Source organism: Phaethon aethereus (assembly GCF_964289735.1).
Source record: "Phaethon aethereus genome assembly, chromosome: Z".
NCBI lineage: Eukaryota > Metazoa > Chordata > Aves > Phaethontiformes > Phaethontidae > Phaethon > Phaethon aethereus.
The window spans coordinates 26,975,871-26,995,841 of record NC_138577.1 but is presented as its reverse complement, the minus strand read 5'-3'; the positions used below and the strand labels follow the sequence as shown (position 1 = coordinate 26,995,841).

General features: G+C 45.3%; 1 protein-coding gene across 1 annotated transcript in view; it reads right to left on the bottom strand.

Annotated features, from left to right (window-relative positions):
• SERINC5 (serine incorporator 5) overlaps positions 1-19,710 on the bottom strand; it is a gene marked incomplete at its 5' end in the record, with an annotated part of 38,083 nt that extends 18,373 nt beyond the window's left edge. Inside the window, 4 exons of the mRNA XM_082013769.1 lie at positions 5,655-5,822; positions 18,893-18,983; positions 19,149-19,242; positions 19,356-19,710. Of these exons, the coding sequence (XP_081869895.1) occupies positions 5,655-5,822; positions 18,893-18,983; positions 19,149-19,242; positions 19,356-19,710 (708 nt within the window). The remainder of the gene's footprint in view (positions 1-5,654; positions 5,823-18,892; positions 18,984-19,148; positions 19,243-19,355) is intronic.
• Between the last annotated feature and the right edge of the window lie 261 nt (positions 19,711-19,971).

The following is a 19,971-nucleotide window of genomic DNA, read 5'->3' as shown; positions in this document are numbered from 1 at the left end:
CCTGTGGGACTGAACGCCCTTTTTGGAGACCTGCAATACTGAAGGAACAAAACAAGAATAAAACAAAATTATTGAGGAACCGAGCAGATAATAAACACAAGCACAGTGCTGGGGACAAAAGGGCTGATGCAATGAAAAGGGCATGTTTTTGTGAGAGGATGGTCTACTGCTGGGAACAATTTATCAAGGCTTATGTGACTTCTTCACTGAACATTAAAAAAGACTAATTTTTTTTTTTTACTTCTGTATCTCTGAAACATGTTCAGCTGCTGAGCAGTCTGCCCACCCTATGGGATTTACCAGACTTTCCATTTGCTGGGTAGTTTTGCCAGCTGTTAAAGTCACGGATTAGTTATTTGCCAAGTTTGATATAGTGAAATATTGACTTTTATACGTTTAAAAGCAACGTACGCTAAATTCTTTGGCCTCTCAGTAGGGGACAAAACATTCTTGCTGCAGAATCTCAGTATCTGCTCAGATAATGTAAACGCCTTGGTTGCTGCACAAGCAATGACGTTATCACAGCAAAGTCGGTAGTTTTCCAAGTGCAGTGAAACCCTTTGAGATGATGGCAACATCTACAGAAACAGGGATGGACTTTTCCCCTCACTGTGAGGGGCTGCTGCCCAAAATAAATGCACTGCAAGAAGCAAGCCAACACAATCACACTGCATCCAGGCTCGAGCCAGCTGGGGCTTGGCCACCTCTGGGCTTTGGTCTGTCTGCACCCAAACATGTGGATGCAGGAGCACGGGAAATAGCATCACAGAGGGAACAGGAAGGAAGAAGTGTGTAGAAATGTGCCTGAAGAGCCTGAAGGAGACTGCTTTTGTCTGGATGTCCTCATCTGACAGAGGGAGAACTTAGCAGATGAGCTTTGTTATGGAAATGGAGGAAGGATGAAAAAATCTGTGTAGGTGGGGAGGCAAGGGCAAAAAACCAGGTAAAACCGCCTGTCTTAAGCAGTTGAGAAATGGAATAGAAAAGCAAAACACAATCAGACCAAAACACATGCCATCTTGCATCTATGGCTAAATTCTTACCAGAAATAGGCAATGGGCATCTGCACTTTAAAAAACCTAATTTTTGGTAGCAAATTTGGGTTTTAAAATACTATAATGCAGTTAAGGGCCAAGATACAAATGTGGGAAACATTTATATCTTAACATATAATCAATAATATCAACATACAATTGTGGGGAAACAAGCCTGAAAGTATGCTCTGCCACAACACGTAACCATCTAGAACTGAAATGCTTTGACACAACTGAACTGCTTTTTACTGGCGTTTGTTTTCCTGAAAACATCTTTCTTATTCTTCCTTTCATTATTTAAGTAGGACATGGATATTTTCAAGGCGAAATCACTAGTTTTGCAACAGCTTTAACCTTAAGAATTTAATTAAAAAATAAATTAAAACACTATTTCAACAGACCAAAACAATTCTCTCCCTTTTCTACTCTGTTACCCTCTCAAAGCTTGTGAAATGCAAGGTTCTGCTTCAACAGAACATTTGTGTATAAAGCTGTACCTGTTTTTAAAAAAAACAGAGTATCTGGGGGAAAAAATGGATCAAGGCATAGAAGCACTTTGTCCAGTTGGGTCCTGCTTTGCTTCATTTTGGAACAGAGTCAAGTCTCTGTTGTCAAGCCATTTTGTGTAACTGCTGGAGGGTAGGAGGGCTCTGCAGAGGGATCTGGACAGGCTGGATCGATGGGCAGAGGCCAACTGTATGAGGTTTAATAAGGCCAAGTGCAGGGTCCTGCACTTCGGCCACAACAACCCCATGCAATGCTACAGGCTTGGGGAGGAGTGGCTGGAGAGCAGCCCAGCAGAAATGGACCTGGGGGTGCTGGTTGACAGCCGGCTGAACATGAGCCGGCAGTGTGCCCAGGTGGCCAAGAAGGCCAACAGCATCCTGGCCTGTATCAGAAATAGTGTGGCCAGCAGGAGTAGGGAAGTGATTGTGCCCCTGTACTCGGCACTGGTGAGGCCGCACCTTGAATCCTGTGTTCAGTTTTGGGCCCCTCACTACAAGAAGGATGTTGAGGTGCTGGAGCGTGTCCAGAGAAGGGCAACGAAGCTGGTGAGGGGGCTGGAGCACAAGTCTTATGAGGAGCGGCTGAGGGAACTGGGGTTGTTTAGTCTGGAGAAGAGGAGGCTGAGAGGAGACCTTATCGCTCTCTACAACTACCTGAAAGGGGGTTGTGGCGACGAGGGTGTTGGTCTCTTCTCCCAAGTAACTAGTGATAGGACAAGAGGAAATGGCCTCAAGTTGCACCAGGGGAGGTTTAGATTGGATATTAGGAAAAAATTCTTCACTGAGAGAGTGGTCAGGCATTGGAACAGGCTGCCCAGGGAGGTGGTGGAGTCGCCATCTCTGGAAGTGTTCAAAAAACGTGTGGATGTGGCGCTTCAGGACATGGTTTAGGGGACATGGTGGCGCTGGATTAATGGTTGGACTTGATGATCTTGAAGGTCCTTTCCAACCTAGTAATTCTGTGATTCTGTGATATTGTTCTTTTCTGTCTTTCTGTACCCTTCACTGACGCTATCATGTCTTGATTGATGCTCTACCCCATCTTTTGCCTTGATACACAACCTTGCTCCTCTGAAATCTATTCTACATGCTACTACTCAAAGTATTTTCCTGGTCAAAACCATCCAGTCCTTTCATAGCCCTCCACTGCCTCTTGCTTCTTCCCCAGAGATCAAACAGAAATGCCTTGGTTTCTTTGCACATTTTTCAGAATTAACCCCTTTGGGCCTTTCTCCTTTGGTGTCCTGTGGGCGCAGGGACAGCTCAGGAGTGAAAGAAAGAAGAGTGAACACAAGAGAGAAAAAACTGCCCCTGCAAAAGACTATCTTCAATTCTTAAGGCTCACCACAAAATACGATCACCTCAAAATGTTGCTGGTTAGATTAGGAACCAAGGTTTTGAAATCATAACCAAATATTCCACAGTTACCGTGTCCTCCCACAGACACATGGTTTCGTCTACCTGCCAGCTTTGGTGAGGATGTGGAAGTTGAGCACCCTGGGACAGCGCCTTATTTTTCCAGCCGTGTTGCAGGGCACAGAGCAGGTCCTCAGCTCTGCGATGGCACCTGCAGAGTCTGGCAGCTTGGGAACTGAAAAGCTGTCCTAAAAGTGTTTTAATAGACAAACTGTATGACCATGGGGGTAGATAAATATTGCAAAACAAATACAAACACTTTTAAAAAGTCTCTGTTTAAGGTGCCCATAAGAGACATACATTTGCCCTAGCTTCCTCTCAAAATAATGCCAAAGCACCAAGTGCTACAACAAATACTTTTAGAACTACTTTAGACTTTGGAATTTATGGCAAATCAACCAAAAAAATCTCTTACTGACAAGGGAGAGATTCGTCTCCTGTAACATCAGCATATTTACCTCTAAACTGGTAAAGCAGATGGTTCCCTGCCAAGATTATGCCTCCATAAAGGACTGCATTAACATTTTAATTTTTTTAAAAATAAAAACCTAGTTTTTTATTTTAATACAACAATTAAAAAATTGTAATTAAAATTAATAAAAGTTCTCTCTCCTCTCAAGACAGACAGGGTGAGGTCCTATAAGCATCATGCAAAGCGATTGCTTACAGACTGGCTTCAGTAACCAGGGTGCTCCACGATCCATCCAAAAGCAAAGGGATCAGTAAGTGCCCAGCACTTTCAAAACATAGTTCATCTTTGGGAAGCTGAGACCGGTTAGTCTGAATAAATATTTGGAAGGTGCACTCTATTACAACTGGGCTGAATTAGCTTCAGGAGACTTTGAACTTTTATGGGCCCTGAACATAATTATTAAGTTAGAGAGCAGATAAAGAAAGCCTACTTTCAGATGGTCCATTTCCCATTCAAAGACATCAAATGCTCTAAATTAAGAGTGTGATTATCTTTCCACTTCACACTAACAGCTACTCTTTGTGCCATTTCTTCCCACACTGAGCTTTCAGGACTATGAACTGGAAAAGAAATTTGGCAATACTGAAAAGCATGTTATTGGAGGCTTCTTGAATCACTTTTCTGTTGGATAAAGAACGAGTATTTTTTGTTAAGGATACAAGCTGCATAAAAACACAATACTTATGGAAAATGACTTTATGAAATTTGGATATGAGCATGTAATTTGTCTCCCACACTTGAGTTGCTTGGATTATTCACTTTATTGCCAAGCTAAGCATCTAGTAAGTCAAAGTAATTCCTGGCAAGAAATTTCAGCATGCACATGTTGAACAGTTTTTAAGTCGCAGCTCACAGGCAATCATCATGTCTGTACTGGGTACTCTTATAGGACTGTCAGCAACTTCTGGTGGCTGGGACTAAGAAGGTGGCACTAGGATAACTCAAGAAAAGTGCTATTAAATGAAAGAAAGTTAGGACAAAACATACAACGAGGGTACAATGGGAAGAAAGCAAGCTCACTGGCAGCAGAGCACAGAAACCCTCAAACTAGCCCCGTCACAAGCCCACTAGTTCATCTGTGTTGCAGGCACAGGGTGCTACCACCAGCTTCTCAATATAGGCTGCTGCGGAGGGAAGTGTTTCACAGACAACTGAAAGTCAAGCGCAGAAGTTAAGCAGGGCATCAGCTTGACCAGCAACTGGTTAAACATGGAAACAGCCCTAACTGTGCATCCACCGGCACTCTCTCTTGGGAGGGTCACACAAAATAACTAGATGCCCACAGCAAGGGAAGCTTTCTGAACCTCCAGGGCAAGGACATTTACAACCTCGAAGCAGGCCTGATGCCAAGTTTGGTGAAGAAACTTAACTTTTAAGAATTAAGCAATCCAGCTATTGTTCCCTCTACTTAAAAACAGACTTCTCTTCTTGTAGTTTGTAGAGGGTGAGAGAGAGGATTTGTGCTACTGAGAGCAACTTGGGTGGCTTAAGAAACCAAACCAAAGATGTGGTACAACAGGTCTAGTGTGTGACCGCAAGCAGGCTGGTAAGCTTAGGAAAGTTATATTAAGACTCTGAAAGAAACTTCAGTTTTAAAATTTAGTTTTAGCCACAGCTCTTTTCATGCTTTTGAAGCATTTTAATTAAAAAGACAATTAGAGATGAACAATATCTGCTGTGGCTAGAGGCCATGTGAACATGATGACTCAACACACACTGAAGAAAACCCCTTGTAAAGGATCTGCAGCATTGTGCATTGCAGTAGTCTGTCACACAACGGACAGACTTCTTCACCAAGAACACTGAATTAAAATTACAAATGCAACACTTGAAGAGTTATTTTCTAATTTACTGTTTCTGCTACTAAACAAGTTACCAGAGACAAACTCAATGTTAGACCGAACCAATTTGTTCTACTGTAACATGTTTCCTAATAGCGTCTAGTGACACTATCCATGCAGCAAACCAGTGGGTCTCTGCACAACAAAAGAGGAGGAAGGCTCCTAGTTCTGTGATCCTTGACTCTTCCTGTTGTGAAACACACTGGACAGGTGAGTAATTGACAGGAAGAGGCTGAGCATGGAAAATCATCCCGTCTGGGTTTGCAAGTGGATGGGTGGAGGGAATAGACTGCCTCTTCTGAGGGAGTGCCCCTGTATGTGAAGAGTTGTGGAAGAAGCCCCATTTCCTTCCAGGGGCAGCAGTGGCTTCACCTCTCTTACTTACGTGTGTTTTCATTTCGTTAGCTACTGTTGTTGACATCATGACACAACAGATGATAGTCACCAGGATGAAGTAAAGCGCATACATGAAGCGGGTGCTGGTTGACTGTTTTATCTTGGGGCAACATTTGCAGCACAAGGAACAAGCGGCAGTACCACAGCAGCAGGCCAACTGGAAAGTAAGATAAAAAACACAAGTCATTCCATCACCGTCTTTAGGTTTCTATTGCAAAAGTCAGAAGATGGGAAACCTCCTGTAAAACTCCAGAATTCAAGTGCTCTCCTTCCAGCTGAGCAGCATTTAAGTGGAAGCAGATTGTCTTATCAAAAGTCACTACGTTTAAGCACATCAGTTTCTAGCTTTCCCACACACTAAGGATGACAGTGACGAGGATGAGGAAGAACCGCTCCTGATTTCTTAATCCTGCTCTCTAGTATCTCTGTGCAGCTGTGCTCCTGACATGTTTTGCCCAGTAGAACAGGCATTGCAATGGTAAGGCTCTGCTTCCTGCCAACACACTCTCCTGCTCTGTAGTGAAAAACAAATCTGCACAAGAACGGCACAGACTCCAAAACTGTTTGCTTTTAACATACAGACAAACCTATTTTGTTTCTAAGAAAAGCTGGAGGTTTTGTTTCAAAACAAGCTGTACAGATCCATTTCCATTCACCAGAGCCATACTGTCCTTTTTTAAGGTGCCCCTTCTGGTACACTCACAGGCAAAAAAACTTTTTTCTTCCCTACAGAACTTTTTATGCTACTAAAGACTTTGAGCAAATTAAAGGGGGGGACACGACACACTGTTTAAGCCACACTTTGGGATAGCTGTGCTGAAGGCTTTATAAACAGACAACAGCTACAAAAAACCCCAAACTCAAACCAACAAACAAAAAAATACATTAACAGTTCTAAATATTTTGGGCAGTAGAAAGAATCTGGAAATATTTGGCTTACTGCAAACAAAGCGAAAGATAGCTGAGCTTGAAGTATCCAGAATACAATGGCATCATCTTGTACTAAAGAAAGCCAGAGAAGAAATGTAACTGCATTTCACTTTGCAAATGTGAAAGCAGCAATTCCGATGTGTAAGATGGCAAGGAAAAAAATCCACAGCTGCAAGGAAAATAATACAAATCACACTTTGGCTGACACCGTCTCCAACGTTTAAACGTTATTAGAGACAGAATTCCTTGAGTATTTTAGTTCTTTTCTACCTGCAACTGAGGGTTCACCACAATAAAAACCAAGAAGCATAGCAAAAAGCACGTAACTCCCTTATTCAACAGGGAAAAAGGTACTGGATAAATCCTGAAAGGGATCTAGCTTAATGCTCCTTATTTCCTTGCTGTCAACAGTGTCATTAACTTTCAGAGAAGCAGGATTCACATTCCCTGCCTTCTATTTTTAGAAAAGTCATATATAAAACTATAAATACAAGCCTTATGTTTATACATAAGGCAGCACTGTCCTTGTCCAGGCCCTTTCTTGCAACAGGCTGCAGCTTCATACGGCTCTCATGCTTATCCCAGCAGTCGTGACCACAGGAGGGATTTCTGGATACCAGCAGGCAGCCAGGAGCAGGGAACTTCTCTTCCAGGTCTCACTGCTGCCAACCCAGAGCAACCTCACCCCTCAGCTCTCCCATTCTCAAGGGGCTCCCCGTGGCTGGTGTGGAGCACAGGGGAGGTATGCTGCCAGAGGCTCGAGCACACCGAGGCTGCTTTTTACTGCTGTCTCCTCAGCCCTTGGAGGGGCCGTGGGGATGTTCAGAGGACCCTCCTGCCTTCTAGCAAGCAGTTGTACAAGATGGATGGCTTTTCTTAGCCCTTGCCATGGGATTCAAAATGCCAAATTGCCACATTTGAGTCATCCAGGCAAATTTCACTCGCTTGTATGTGCCTTCAGGCACACCACCACGCGCTGTTTTCCTCCCAGGACATTCGCTCTTCCAGCATCAATTACTGTCCGACCTGGAGAAGGGGGCTTCATGTATGTGTTTGCAGACACGCATATCTGGTATAACTCCAGAGTCTCGCAACCAGGCTGGCTGACTAAAGAGCCCCAAATCATTCTGAAGAGTCCTGAAAAGACTCCCAGCTTATAATTTCCTTGCCATGTCCCAACACCAAGCACCGGGTGTTGCCTGCCTTCAGCCCTGCAGAAATGGGGTAGCGCACAGGACCTCGCCTCGCTTGACAACAAGCTTTTCAGTTTGCAGAAGACATAAACTGGGGACAGTCCAACCTGGCTCTCACTCTGCCCTTCTCTCAGTTCATTGCTGGATCTCATGCCAGAAGAGATGGGGGCCTCAAAGCACGCAGTTGCTAAAACTGCTGCTGCTGCAAAACAGAAATCCTCCCCAAAACACACAAAGCTCCAACTGTGGGGAATAAACAGAATGGGCTCGTGTTGGCACCAAAGCTGGAAATTAAAAATACTACGTGCATAAGCAAATCATGCATGTATACTTTCAAAATAGAAGGCAGTGGTGGCTGAATGGAAATTTTGTTTTTTATGTACTGAAACTAAGTTAACTTTTACAGCATCAGCTACAAGTCCGAGAAATAAGGAAGCTACGGCAAGTTACCAATTCGGCAAAAAAATGGAATAATGACATTTCAAAACAAAAACATACCAGAAAAGTATAATCCATCCACTTCAGAATTATGGGGGTGGGGGGTCGGGTGGGAAAGAGTAAGACTAAAGGTCCTTTCAGTCTGTATCAGCAAGATCCCAAGTATCCATGATGAACTTCAACTGCTGGCCATACTCACCGTAACTTTAAAAACTATAGTACAGAGGTAAAAAGGTACGCAGCTTTGGCATTTGTAAGGGAACAGCATTTTCCTAAGCCAGGTGCTAGAGAGCTCTGCCAGTGAAACCTCATCTACATCCAGCAACGTGTCTGCTATTCCAGTCCTGGGACCTGGGAGCTACTATTTAAAGCAACAAATACTTAAATAGAGTATACAGCTCATTTATGCATTGTTCCACATTACTTTAATGATGGTTTCTAATACTGAGCACATAACCTATAAATTGGCAATACTTGTGAAAAATACCAGTGTCTCCATCTTTTTTCAGATGCACTCCTTTAGGCACTCTGAATAGCTGTGGAAACCATAGAAAGCTGGTTAGGTTATTCAGCCACAGTCCCAAATTTGGTGGGTTTTTATTTTGTTGTTGGTTTGGGTTTTTCTTCTTTTTTAAGTTTGGGTTATGACTAACTACATTCCAGAGTGGGCCGCGATGAAATACATGTTATCCAAAAATAAATGAAAACAGTCACTGTCCCAAAGAGTAAGGTGCTGGCCACAACCTGTTGACTGGTTTCATATATGTTATCTTTGGGTGACAGACCTGAAAGCCCACATATACAACGAGCTGTCTGTTAAAAGGTTGAGGTCAACGTGCAGCTAAACTATGCAGTCCCTCTGATGCCGCATGCTTTACTGCGGGCATGGCCCATCTCACCTCTCCTCTCCCTTTTGACCGCAGCGAGGGTCTGCCCAGGGGCTCAGGACCCACTGGTGCAGAAGTGCAAGCTGGTAACCAATTCTTCCCATGTTAAAAAAACGGGCTGTGAAAAAAAAAAAACAAGTTATGTCATAAATCTTTTACAGCTTATCATTAGACAAAAGGTCCTCCAAAGGATGGGTTGTGCAGAAGGAAGGTGCTGTGTGGTTTTCGGGACAGAGACAACCCAGAAAACCCAAGGCCTGCGATCACCACCAGCAGGCAGGCCTTGAAAATCCTGGTCTGTACCTACAGAGTTCCTTCAAAGTCCTGTGATCTTTCCAAGTCCAGGGTCCCCAAGAGCCCAGGGCAATGGCAACTGGAAGCCAGGCTGCTCTGGCAGGAGTTTGTCATGCTGCAGCAGGTTCTGGCTTCAAGTCTTTCTCATCCAAAGGCTCCCACAAGTCAGGCAGCAAGTACAGCCACCACAGCCCTCTCTCTAGCTTTACATCTCCTCAGCGGGTGAACGCCCCAGTCTGACAATAACTACAAGCACTATGCAAATATTTATGCTTTCCACAAATACCTACAACCAGCCAGGCCCCTCATGCTTAACCCACCACGACGCCAGGCCTCCACAACGTAGACTGGCCACCTGCTTTACTTGGTGATGCTCCTTTGGAGCTCAAGGAGGGTGCAGTGCCAGCTTTCCCGAGACCCTGACACTTGAAAACCTAGTGTACTTGAAAACAGACTGTGCCGCAGTTTGAACTGCCTGGGTGATGGCTAACTTGACTGGTTTCACAACAGCAGCTGTGGAAAGCTGCGTGGGAAATTTTTCTGATAAAAAACATTAAAAGTGCAGTTTCAGAGACACCACTTCTGGTAGCCAGGCTGGCTTACAGCCACTGGCTCCCCCCAGCCTTTCTCCCCTGCTGGCCACTCACTCACGCCCACCCTGGCACCAGCACCTCAGTGGCCTTGACAATTGTTTGTGCTGCTGGGGGTGAACAAAGCAAGCAACTTACTGGATTTAAAAAAAAAAAAAAAAAAGTGTGTGTGTGGGGGTGTGTGTGCAGAAAAAAGACATATCAATCCTTCTCAGCTGCTGATTTATTATGCAATGGCAGAACAGTTTTACCATTTCAAGCGAGGGCACGGTGAACAGGCGGGAGGGGAGAGCAGAGGTGAATGCCTCGCAGCAGTCCTGCATGCTTTGACCCTTCTCTGAGAAGACGTTTCAGTGGCATTTTCCTACCACCTCATTCAGTTTGAGTGTGGTAGGTTCCTGCCGCCACAGGGGAACAATAATTTTTACGTCCACACAGTGAGGAGCAGAAGCGAGCAGACCATGTAACAGCCCTAGTCCGTGCAAACAGGCAGGCCCGGACGTATTTGCACACTCCCATCTTATGCCAGCCTGGGGGGTACCTACGGTTAAGAAGGAGTTAGACAGGTAAACAAAACAGGGTAAAAGCAGCCTTACCAGCTTGTGCACAAGCTTTTGGCATCCTACAACAAATACTCCACCGACAGACACTTAACACCTGCTACACATGCGAGTGTTGATTTTTGCAAGCTGGGATCCAATCTGATAAATCAACAGAATGAGATCTGACGGTAACATTAAGCACACACGTAACTACATACAAGACTGAGAAGTAAAGTGTACGTGTCCTGCCTACTGCTTTTGTAGAGTCAATGACATTTTTAGAAGGTATTTTCCACAGATGTTTCCAAAAAAATCTCAAAGGTCTTTGAAAATATTTTGCATACCCATTAAAACAAAGTGAGGAGTTTCAGGATCACTGCCCAAAATAGCCTATGGTATTTTTAAATTATACAGACCATAGGGAAGTATCACGCTTATCACAACAAAGCACTCTTCCTTTTGGGAGACTTGAGCAGAAATGGTAAAAAACAAAGGGAAGAAGAGCATATTGGGGAAAAAAAAAGTATATACGTAAATGAAATACTTAGCGGCGTTTCATCTCTTCCCTCCTAACTGACCACCCAGCCAGGGTGGCCAGGGAGACCGCATGTCATCCGGCTTGTACACGGAGCACAGGAATGTGCCCTGCTGAAGCTTCTTTTCATGAGGGCCTACAGCAGCTTAGTTTTTCATGCACTGCTTGATTACTTGACTACCAGCATTATCTGGGCCATAAGATTTGCAGATAATGCGGTCACTGAGCTGTTAATTGCAACGTCTATCAAAAAACCCCAAACATCTGCTCTCACAGCTACACACAGCATCCAAGCAGGCTTGGGAGAGCAAAGCAGCCAGCCCTGCATGAGCAATGTCCTGAAGCGCTACATACCTGCCCTTAGTTTCAGGAGAGAGCATCTAGCAAGCAAACCATTTTGTTAGTGCACCGGTTCATGAAAACAAGAGATGCCTGATGCCAGGTGTCCCAAATGTTAGGAGCTGGGCTCAGGCTATTATTGAAAACTGTTATGCATACACATTTTGCAAAGGTTTCTTCAACCGGTCGCATGATTACACAGTGTTTGTCCCTATGAAGTAACTAAATTAGCCCAAGAGGCTTTATTTTGTCCTTTAGCTGATTTAACTGGCTTTTCACTGCTTCTTCTTTAATATTCAGACTCACCATGTGGCTTAAGCTGAGAGGGTTTGTGACTAGCACGCCAGTTCATCACCTGATGACCTCTTTTTGGGAGCACACATCACACTGCAAACTGTGCAAAATTAAAAGCAACTTCAGAGAAAAGCCACACCAGCCTAGACGCTGCCTCAGCACTGCTTTCCCGTGAGGCTTTCCTGCCCCGAGCTGAGTTTCCAAAGCGAAGGGCTCATGCCCTGCACCACGGGGCAGAACTGCCATGCAGCACCAAGCAGCTCAAAACCCAGGCGAGAAAAGAGGATCTAGGACAGCTACATACACCAAGAGCTAAAATAGGGGTGAGCCACTGCCTGGCGCCAGCAGAGCTGAAGTTAAGCTGAACTGAGGATGATTAGCGTCTGTCTGCATACCCAAACATTACTAAGAGGTGACTCAGCTCAGCATCAGAAAACAATGTCACTGCAAAATGTCTAAATTAAAGACTGCCCAACCGCTCTTCTCCTGATGATTTTGGAAAAATCAAGACAATTGTTTAGTCTGACCTGAGCCTCACAGTATATCACATCATCCAGCTCCCTAGTAGTACAGCTATTTTCCATTAGCATAGACCATCTGGATATGACAGCAGTATGAGGTGGACTGTCTGTCCCTCTGGTTACTTAACACCTATCATTAAAAACAGAAAAAATCCCACCCCACCTTCTAATTTTTCTGCTACAGTTCCCAGGCACTGGTCCTTGGTGAGGCTTTCTTCACTAGCTTAGAGAGCCTTTTAATTGCCTGGTCTTTTCTCCCTTCTTGTCGAAGAAGGAACTCAAACCATTTACCCCCAATCTTATTTGAAGGCTTTAAGACTCTTCCTCCCAGCACCTAAGTTGTTTGGGTTTTCTTCCTGTATCCCCATAAATTTCCCCAGTCTCCTCTTACAAAATGATGGCAGCGTCACCTGCCCAACTGCATACAGCCCAGCTAGCCACCTCGCCCCTCGCCCCCACGAGCAGCCAAAGAGGGGGCGAGACTCTGCCCCACAGCACCCCATGCTGCAGGAGCAGGCTGCCCTCCACGCACACCTGGTGCGGGCAAGCAGCTAGCTGGCTGTACTTAAAAGGTGTATTTTATTTGCACTGGAGTCACGCCATCTGGGTTACACCACCTTGAATAGCACTCTCCACTCCACCAGTCCTTCCAGCATGCCTGTGTGCTTTCAGGAGCAATTTTAAACATACTCTCAGGTCACTGATGAAAGCGGGCCACTGTTTTTATCAGTGACCTGATCCTGAAGCTTCTTTGCATTGATCTCTTGACAGCCCTCACTGAGAGCAACCTCTGCTGGGCGACAGGCTCAACTGTCAGAATCACAGAATCATTAAGATTGGAAAAGACCTTTAAGATCATCAAGTCCAACCATCAGCCCAACACCACCATGCCCACTAAACCATATCCTGAAGTGCCATGTCTACATGTTTTTTGAACACCTCCAGTGATGGTGACTCCACCACCTCCCTGGGCAGCCTGTTCCAACGTTTGACCATTCTCTCCATAAGGAAATTTTTCCCTTTCCTATCATTTCATATGTCACAGTTTTCTCATTTGCAGGTTGTTCCAGCTCACGCTGCAGCCTCTTCTCTGCCTTTCACAGCAGAGGAGCTACTAACAGAGCAACTGGAAGATGAAAGACAAGTCAGCAATGGCAAAGTCTGACAATCTGAGGCCATCACTTCATACAGCGAGCAGATTTTCTCCAGGCTAGCTGTGATGTTCAAAACCAGGACTCTAGAGGTAGAATGGCACACACAGATGCAATGTGTTGCATTGCCAGGGACAGAGAACCAAGGAGAGGGCAGTAACTGCTTAAGCCCATATACCACTGGAGTGAAGAAGCAGTTAAAATGAAATTTCTGTATGCACTGACTTAAAAGCATGTAGCTGGAACAGCTGCTTCACTTTGGAATGAGCTGACAGCTCTGAGCTGTTTCAGAAAGATGTTGTGTCTTTAAAAGGTGGTTTCAGTACTTAGTCCAAGAGGGCTTTAAGGCAGGGGGAAAAAAAGACATTAACACTTTGTACAAAGTGATGAAAGCCAACAAACCGGTACAAAACATTAACAATTTCTCACCACATCATAAAAAAAAAAAAAAAAAAATCTACTGCTCGAAGCATTGCTAAAGACATTCCAGTTTAGATCAGTGTCACAAAAGCCAACTTCAGACACGTTTCTAGATCAGCAGGTTCAAACTGGAGCTCATGTCTTCCCTTCCTTACTTCTCAATGAGTATTTTTAAATACAATGACTACATAAGAAGTATCTTGAATAGTATTCCTGAACCACTGTTTTGCCAGAGACTGTAACATGAGGCCAACGAAAAAAACCCACATGAGATAGGTCTCTTCATAAAACATTAAGAACAGTTCCTGCTAAAACTCAGTGTGAGAGATGACAGGTTGACACATTTTAGATCAGTCCTACTGGACAGCAAGAAGTGCAAAACTTTTCCATTTTCAGCCTGTGAACATTTATATATTTAAACACTTGAGCATATGCCATCTCTAATCGATGGAAGTTGCAATCACTAAACTGCAAACATCAGTCCCAGCATAGTTATCACTAACTAAAATGATGATGAGATTGCTAGGTGTGTCAGGACTCCCTTCAGAACAAACATGGAGCCATCTTCCCCTCCACATGCTGTCATGGGTAAACACTACAGTCCCCCACAGCTCTGGCTGGCTCAGTCCTTCACTGCCTCGTGCTGTAGCACATGCTGATGTTGAAGCCTATCTCCTGGGTGACCTGAACAATGCAGTAGGACAAATTCAATCAGCAGAATGGTCAATCACATCTTAAAAATCTAGGAGGCCAGGCATTTAACATGTCAAAACATATTAAAGCCCACACAGCTGAGAAAGAAGTGGAAGTGCCATTAACTCAGGTATAAGAGGGACCTTGGAAACAACCTAAGGTCCAAGCATCTTCACATGGCTAAGTTGAGAACACCATCGAGCCTCAGCATGTGTTTGGGATGACAGCAGTCACCAGCTCCAGACGAGACCTTCAACTTATACTGTAGTCATAGCTCAGGCTTTCATTCAATTGCTTCCCTGAAACAAGTATGTCTTGCACCTGCAACTGTGAGTGCAACCATTGTAATTAAACTCTCAGTAATGGAAAAACCACCCTGAAATACATATACTTGTAAAAATTAAAATAAAAACAGCAGTAGGATTTACATCTTTCTGCAGAAAAATATCCCCTTGCCCTTGAAAGTGAAGGCTCTGCTCATATACTGCCTTCACTCCACAGCTGTACAGCCATGGGTATTTAAGCTGTTTCTTTAAACCCACAATGCAATTAACTTGTGGGATGCAAAAGGAAAAGACTAAAAAAAAATTAGGTAGCAATAGGAAATTAAGCAGGAATGAGAAAGACTATCTTCTGCCTGGAATGAGAAAGAGTATCTTCTGCCTCATGCAGTGCCAGGGAAAGAATTCCAACCTAGTGTCAAATGACACAAAACTCACAGGACCTCACTCTCTTCTGGTCGCTTTTCCCTCCCTTTCCAATCATTTTTGAATCCAGCAGCCAATTTCACCTAGCTATGGCAGGCAGATGGGGGCCTCAAAGATACTACGTTCTTACAATTTCCTTGAAAATAGGTAAAAGGTTTAGCAGAGAAAAACGATCTCTCAACCCTGAGCAAGGACAAGCAGCAACACAAGTTCAGTCGATTTATTAGAAAGGGAATCAATGTAAGACACCAACCTCAATGGACAAAGCTGCAGAAAATCAGGCTTTGCTAATGCAGTTGTTCCGGCAACCATTTGTTTAAAGCAAAAACTCCATGTTTCTGCAAACAGGGAAAAAAGTCCTTCCCCAGTCTGTTTTCCCCAACTCTACTTAAGTGGAGTGTACACTAGAATACTCCACATCAGTCCTCAGTCAGCTACTTTCACCTTCAGTCATGTTTAATAGCAGTGGCAGGTCATGCAAAGGCAGCTGTGAGAGGAGGTAAGACCCACATCTAAATGTCTCTTTTTAACTGACCGGCTCAGGTTAAACCACAATAAACCAAACGCTCCTCACCCAGGAATACCATTTGCAGGAGGAGAGATGTGTTTTGGGGAGCACCACGTGGAGCGCAGCCAGGAATGCCGCCAGCACCACCCCATAGTGCTGTAGCGCATCACACCATGCGTGTGCCCCAGCAATGCAGCGGTGTCCTCAGAAGACGCAAACCTGGACGAGGATGACAAAGCACCCTTTTCACCATGTAATGGAAAGAGGAGACCATGAGGACAGGGGTGAAAGACCCCTTCTCAACCTGCAGATGCAAACAGGAAACGCCAGAAAGGCAGGCAGGCCCAGAGCACACGGGGGGCTTCCTTCTCTTGCCCCAAAAGCCATGAGCCCCATAAGTCATAAGATTGGCCAAGTTCAATGAATGGAATGAACTGACAGCTCTGAGCTGTTCCAGAAAGATGTTGCGTCTTTAAAGCTTTATTTATGGCTTAAAGCTTTTTAAAATCCATTTTATTTTTTTAAACCCCTCAGAATTAAGAGGTCTGGGTTTAAAATGAAAAACTGATACTCTTAACTTGTGGCACATCTTACTGCATTTACTATATGATATGATTTCTAAGAGCAGAACAGTATTGGAGAAAGTACTCAAGATTTAACAGACCTACAAAAACAGCTTTATAAGCTTTAATAACTACCAGTTCTAATTGAAAAATACATCTTCTTGAACAACCCAGCTACAACATACTGCTCCCCTAAAATTAATGTTAACTATCCAAATTACATTTATTTAACTCTGGAAAAAACATATTCATTGTAATAAAGATTTTCCGCAACAGCTGCTTTTCTTAACCATGATCTCAACTTTATTCTCTTGAGAATAACTACTGAAGAAAAGCCAAATGTAAAATCCTGTTTCCTGTCAGTTTAAGCAGATGTTTTTATGTAATCAAAAGCACTGTGGAGGCCCGAGCCAAACTGTATTCTCACTGCATTCTCAAAATAGGTCTACCAATGAAACATCAGCAAAAGAAGAAATGTTTAGCAAGCTTATTACAGCTCAGAAACCTAAAAATCTCAATTCTCTTCAAAACAAGCTTGTGCTTCACCTGATAAAAACCAACTGCAGAAATTACGGTTTATAAATGGCCAAGCTCCTTGAAAACAAGTTCCCAAGGTCTACTTGGCAAGCATACAAATCACACAGTAATGTTAATTAAGATTATTTTAAATAACTTTTGAGTGCAAAATCAGCATAACCAAAGTACACTGAAGTTTGGCAGCTTGCCGCTGTATCCTTTAACAGGAATCTGGGCTGCAAAAACCTGAATGCATTTATTCTGACAGGCATCATCACCTAGATGTTTAGCACGGTTTGACCCAAAACCAAAAGTACCCATCACTCATTGTCTACTTCACACCAGGAAAATTTGCTGGCGTGATGGAGAAAAAATGGATAGTTAAGTGATGTTAATTCACAACAAAACTTTGATATCAGTTACAGACATCCCCACATAGTAACTGCACTTTCACAGCTCAGAAGGACAATACCAAAGTTCTCAGTCTGTTCTAGGAAAGCAGATCCATAGAAACAGAGGCGCAGGTATAAGATATATACAGGGCAAAAATCCTTCATACAAAAAAACCCCACTCTGTGGGATATCAAACCCATTAAACTAGTGTATTTTAGGGGAGAAGGAGGGACCCAACATAAGTGTTCTGTTTCAGGACTCATATACAGTTCTATCTTTCCTCAAGCATATCATCTCTGTTTCTGAAGACAGAGTTAACTTCACCTTTGGGGGAACATTTAAAGAGAGGCCAAATTCCGTCTTGATTTGATTAACAGTATCCATAAAATGCCTGAGGAAGTTGGGTCGAGAGAAGAAGAAGAACTTCTATCCCTGTTGTTTTTCTTGTGTATTAATCATGTTAAACAAACATCCCCTCATCAAGGCTGGAATAAATCAAGTCAGGAAGGCAAAGACCATTTTTCCTTTTAAAAAAGTTACACTGCATGTTATTGAAATATGGTTTATGCCATTTATCATCTTAGCCTATAAAAAGGTTATCCACACTAAGTTCGCTGGTATAACTCCAGCAACATGCCATATTTAGCACAGATAGGCCTTACATCAAAAATAATTCTTAAGCCAGCAGAAAACATCTCCCCAGGGTATTGCATAATTTTGGCGTTATGACTGTATCCACTTTAGGGCTTTTCTTTGGCTCCAACATCACTAAGGAGTTCAGTTTATTTACAGACTCCAAAGTGACACATCAGTGTCGATAACACACATTACTATGAGATATTACTACACAGGGTAGGAACTTTTAGTGTCTTTTAAGAATGTCTCAAAGTTTGGTCACACTAAAGCCATGTCATTCAGCACACGACTCTCACAACAGTTTGATCCTCTTGGTATTAAGTTACTTTTCCAGAAGCTACACGAAAAAAAAAAAAGAAAATACAAACAGCCATGAACCACTACAGTAACAGCACCTACTAATAGTGCTTTGTTGAGCTGCTCCAAAACTTGTTTCACGCACTGCCAAAATGCACGCGAAGCGGTAGGCAGGGAGACCCCCTGCTTTAAGTGGAGTATTAGCAAATGTAGTTACTGCTGTCCCCCACGACCACCCAGGGCTGTTTGGCGAGGCGCAGGGGAGCTCATGGAGCATGGGCACGTGAAGGCACGCTCAGTAATACTCCCGATCCACGGAAGACCAAATCTAGCCTGGGATTTCAACCTTCAGGAAAGATCTGAGATATTTTCCAGGTGGTTCACACAAAAGTAAGGGAATAATTGGATGCTGAGGATGGGCAGTGACCAATGAAGAAATATCAATAGAATTAGGACTGTAAGTTGTTTAAATAAACAACAGGAATAAACTCACTGGCTAGTCTGTTGCAGACAGGACAAGTAGTAACAAGTTTCTGTTTCAGAAGTGGAGACTTGGGAAAATGAAGCACAAAATAAAGTGCCTGGGGGAGATGCTGTCTAACACCAGGATAGAGACAACTGTGAAGAACAGGAGTTCATGGTCCTTCCTCCATCAGAACTGATTCAGTCAAGAGAACAGGTGCACTGCGGTGAGATACGGAGGACTGATTCATCATCCCATGGATGCGAAGCGTGTTGGTCGCACATCGCTCTCCACCTCCACTTGCTCCCATCTCTCACTTCCCCCGCCAGCACCAGCACTTGCTGAATCTTTACACAAGCCAAATTTAAAGGAGCTTGTGAAGGGGTCTGAGGAGTGCCAGGCAGCCAGCTGCTAAGAAAGAAGTTAAGACCATTCCACTTCTTACAACATGGGGTCTTATCTCCCCGCCATCAGGCACCGGCGGCAACTATCTGACCGCCTCTTGAGGCTTTAAGCGATCTGTCACCCCTTCGGGAATTGCTCCCTGCAGTGCAGGTCTTTGGGAAGGCTCACCTCAATCTCCCCGTCTTCCCCCGCACCCCACCGCCCGACCGCAGCTCCTGATGCCCATGCCCGCGAATGGAGCGGCTCTCCACTGCCTGCCCTCCTGAAACACGCGGGGAATTCAACCCGGAAACTCCGCAAAAACACCACTATAAACACTTAAAGAGCCACGCTTTATAGACAGGCACCACCACCAGCACCCCCCCCGCGCTGTGCCCGGCTTTCCCCCTCCGCCGGCGCTGCTGTTCCCAGGGCGACTGGCGCCCTGGGGAGGCCGGCTGCCCGGGGGCTGGCCGCGGACAGCGCGAAGGGATGCGGCCGCCGGCCCCATCCAGCCCCGGGGCCTCCGTTCCCGGCGGTGAGCCGTCACCACCCCGGCCCCGCGGGGCGCTCCCCCAGGCCCTCGCTCGCCGCGACGAGCGGCGGAGCGCCGGGCGCCGTCTCCCGTGGTATCGCCCCCAGCCCGGGGCCGGGCCAGCCTTGCGGAGCCCGCGCCGCCCGCCGCGCACACCTGCCGGCCTCCCCGCGGCCCCCAGCCCCCTACCTGGCCGGCGCAGCAGGGCGCGGACATGCCGGCGGCGCGGCGCGGCCTGGCTCCCTCGCTGCCTCCCTCATGCGGGAGCGGGCAGGGCCGGCAGGGCTGGGCAGGGCAGGGCAGCGCGCGGGGCGCCGCCGCCACGGGCGGAGCGGCACCGCCTCGGCCCGGCTGCCGGCCGCGACGCCCTCGGCCCGGCCCCGCCGCCCAGCTTCCGCTGTCGTCAGCCTGCGCGGCGGCGGGGGGTGTCCGGGCCTCGGGGGGGCTCCGCGCCGTTTCCGCGCCCCGAACGGCCGT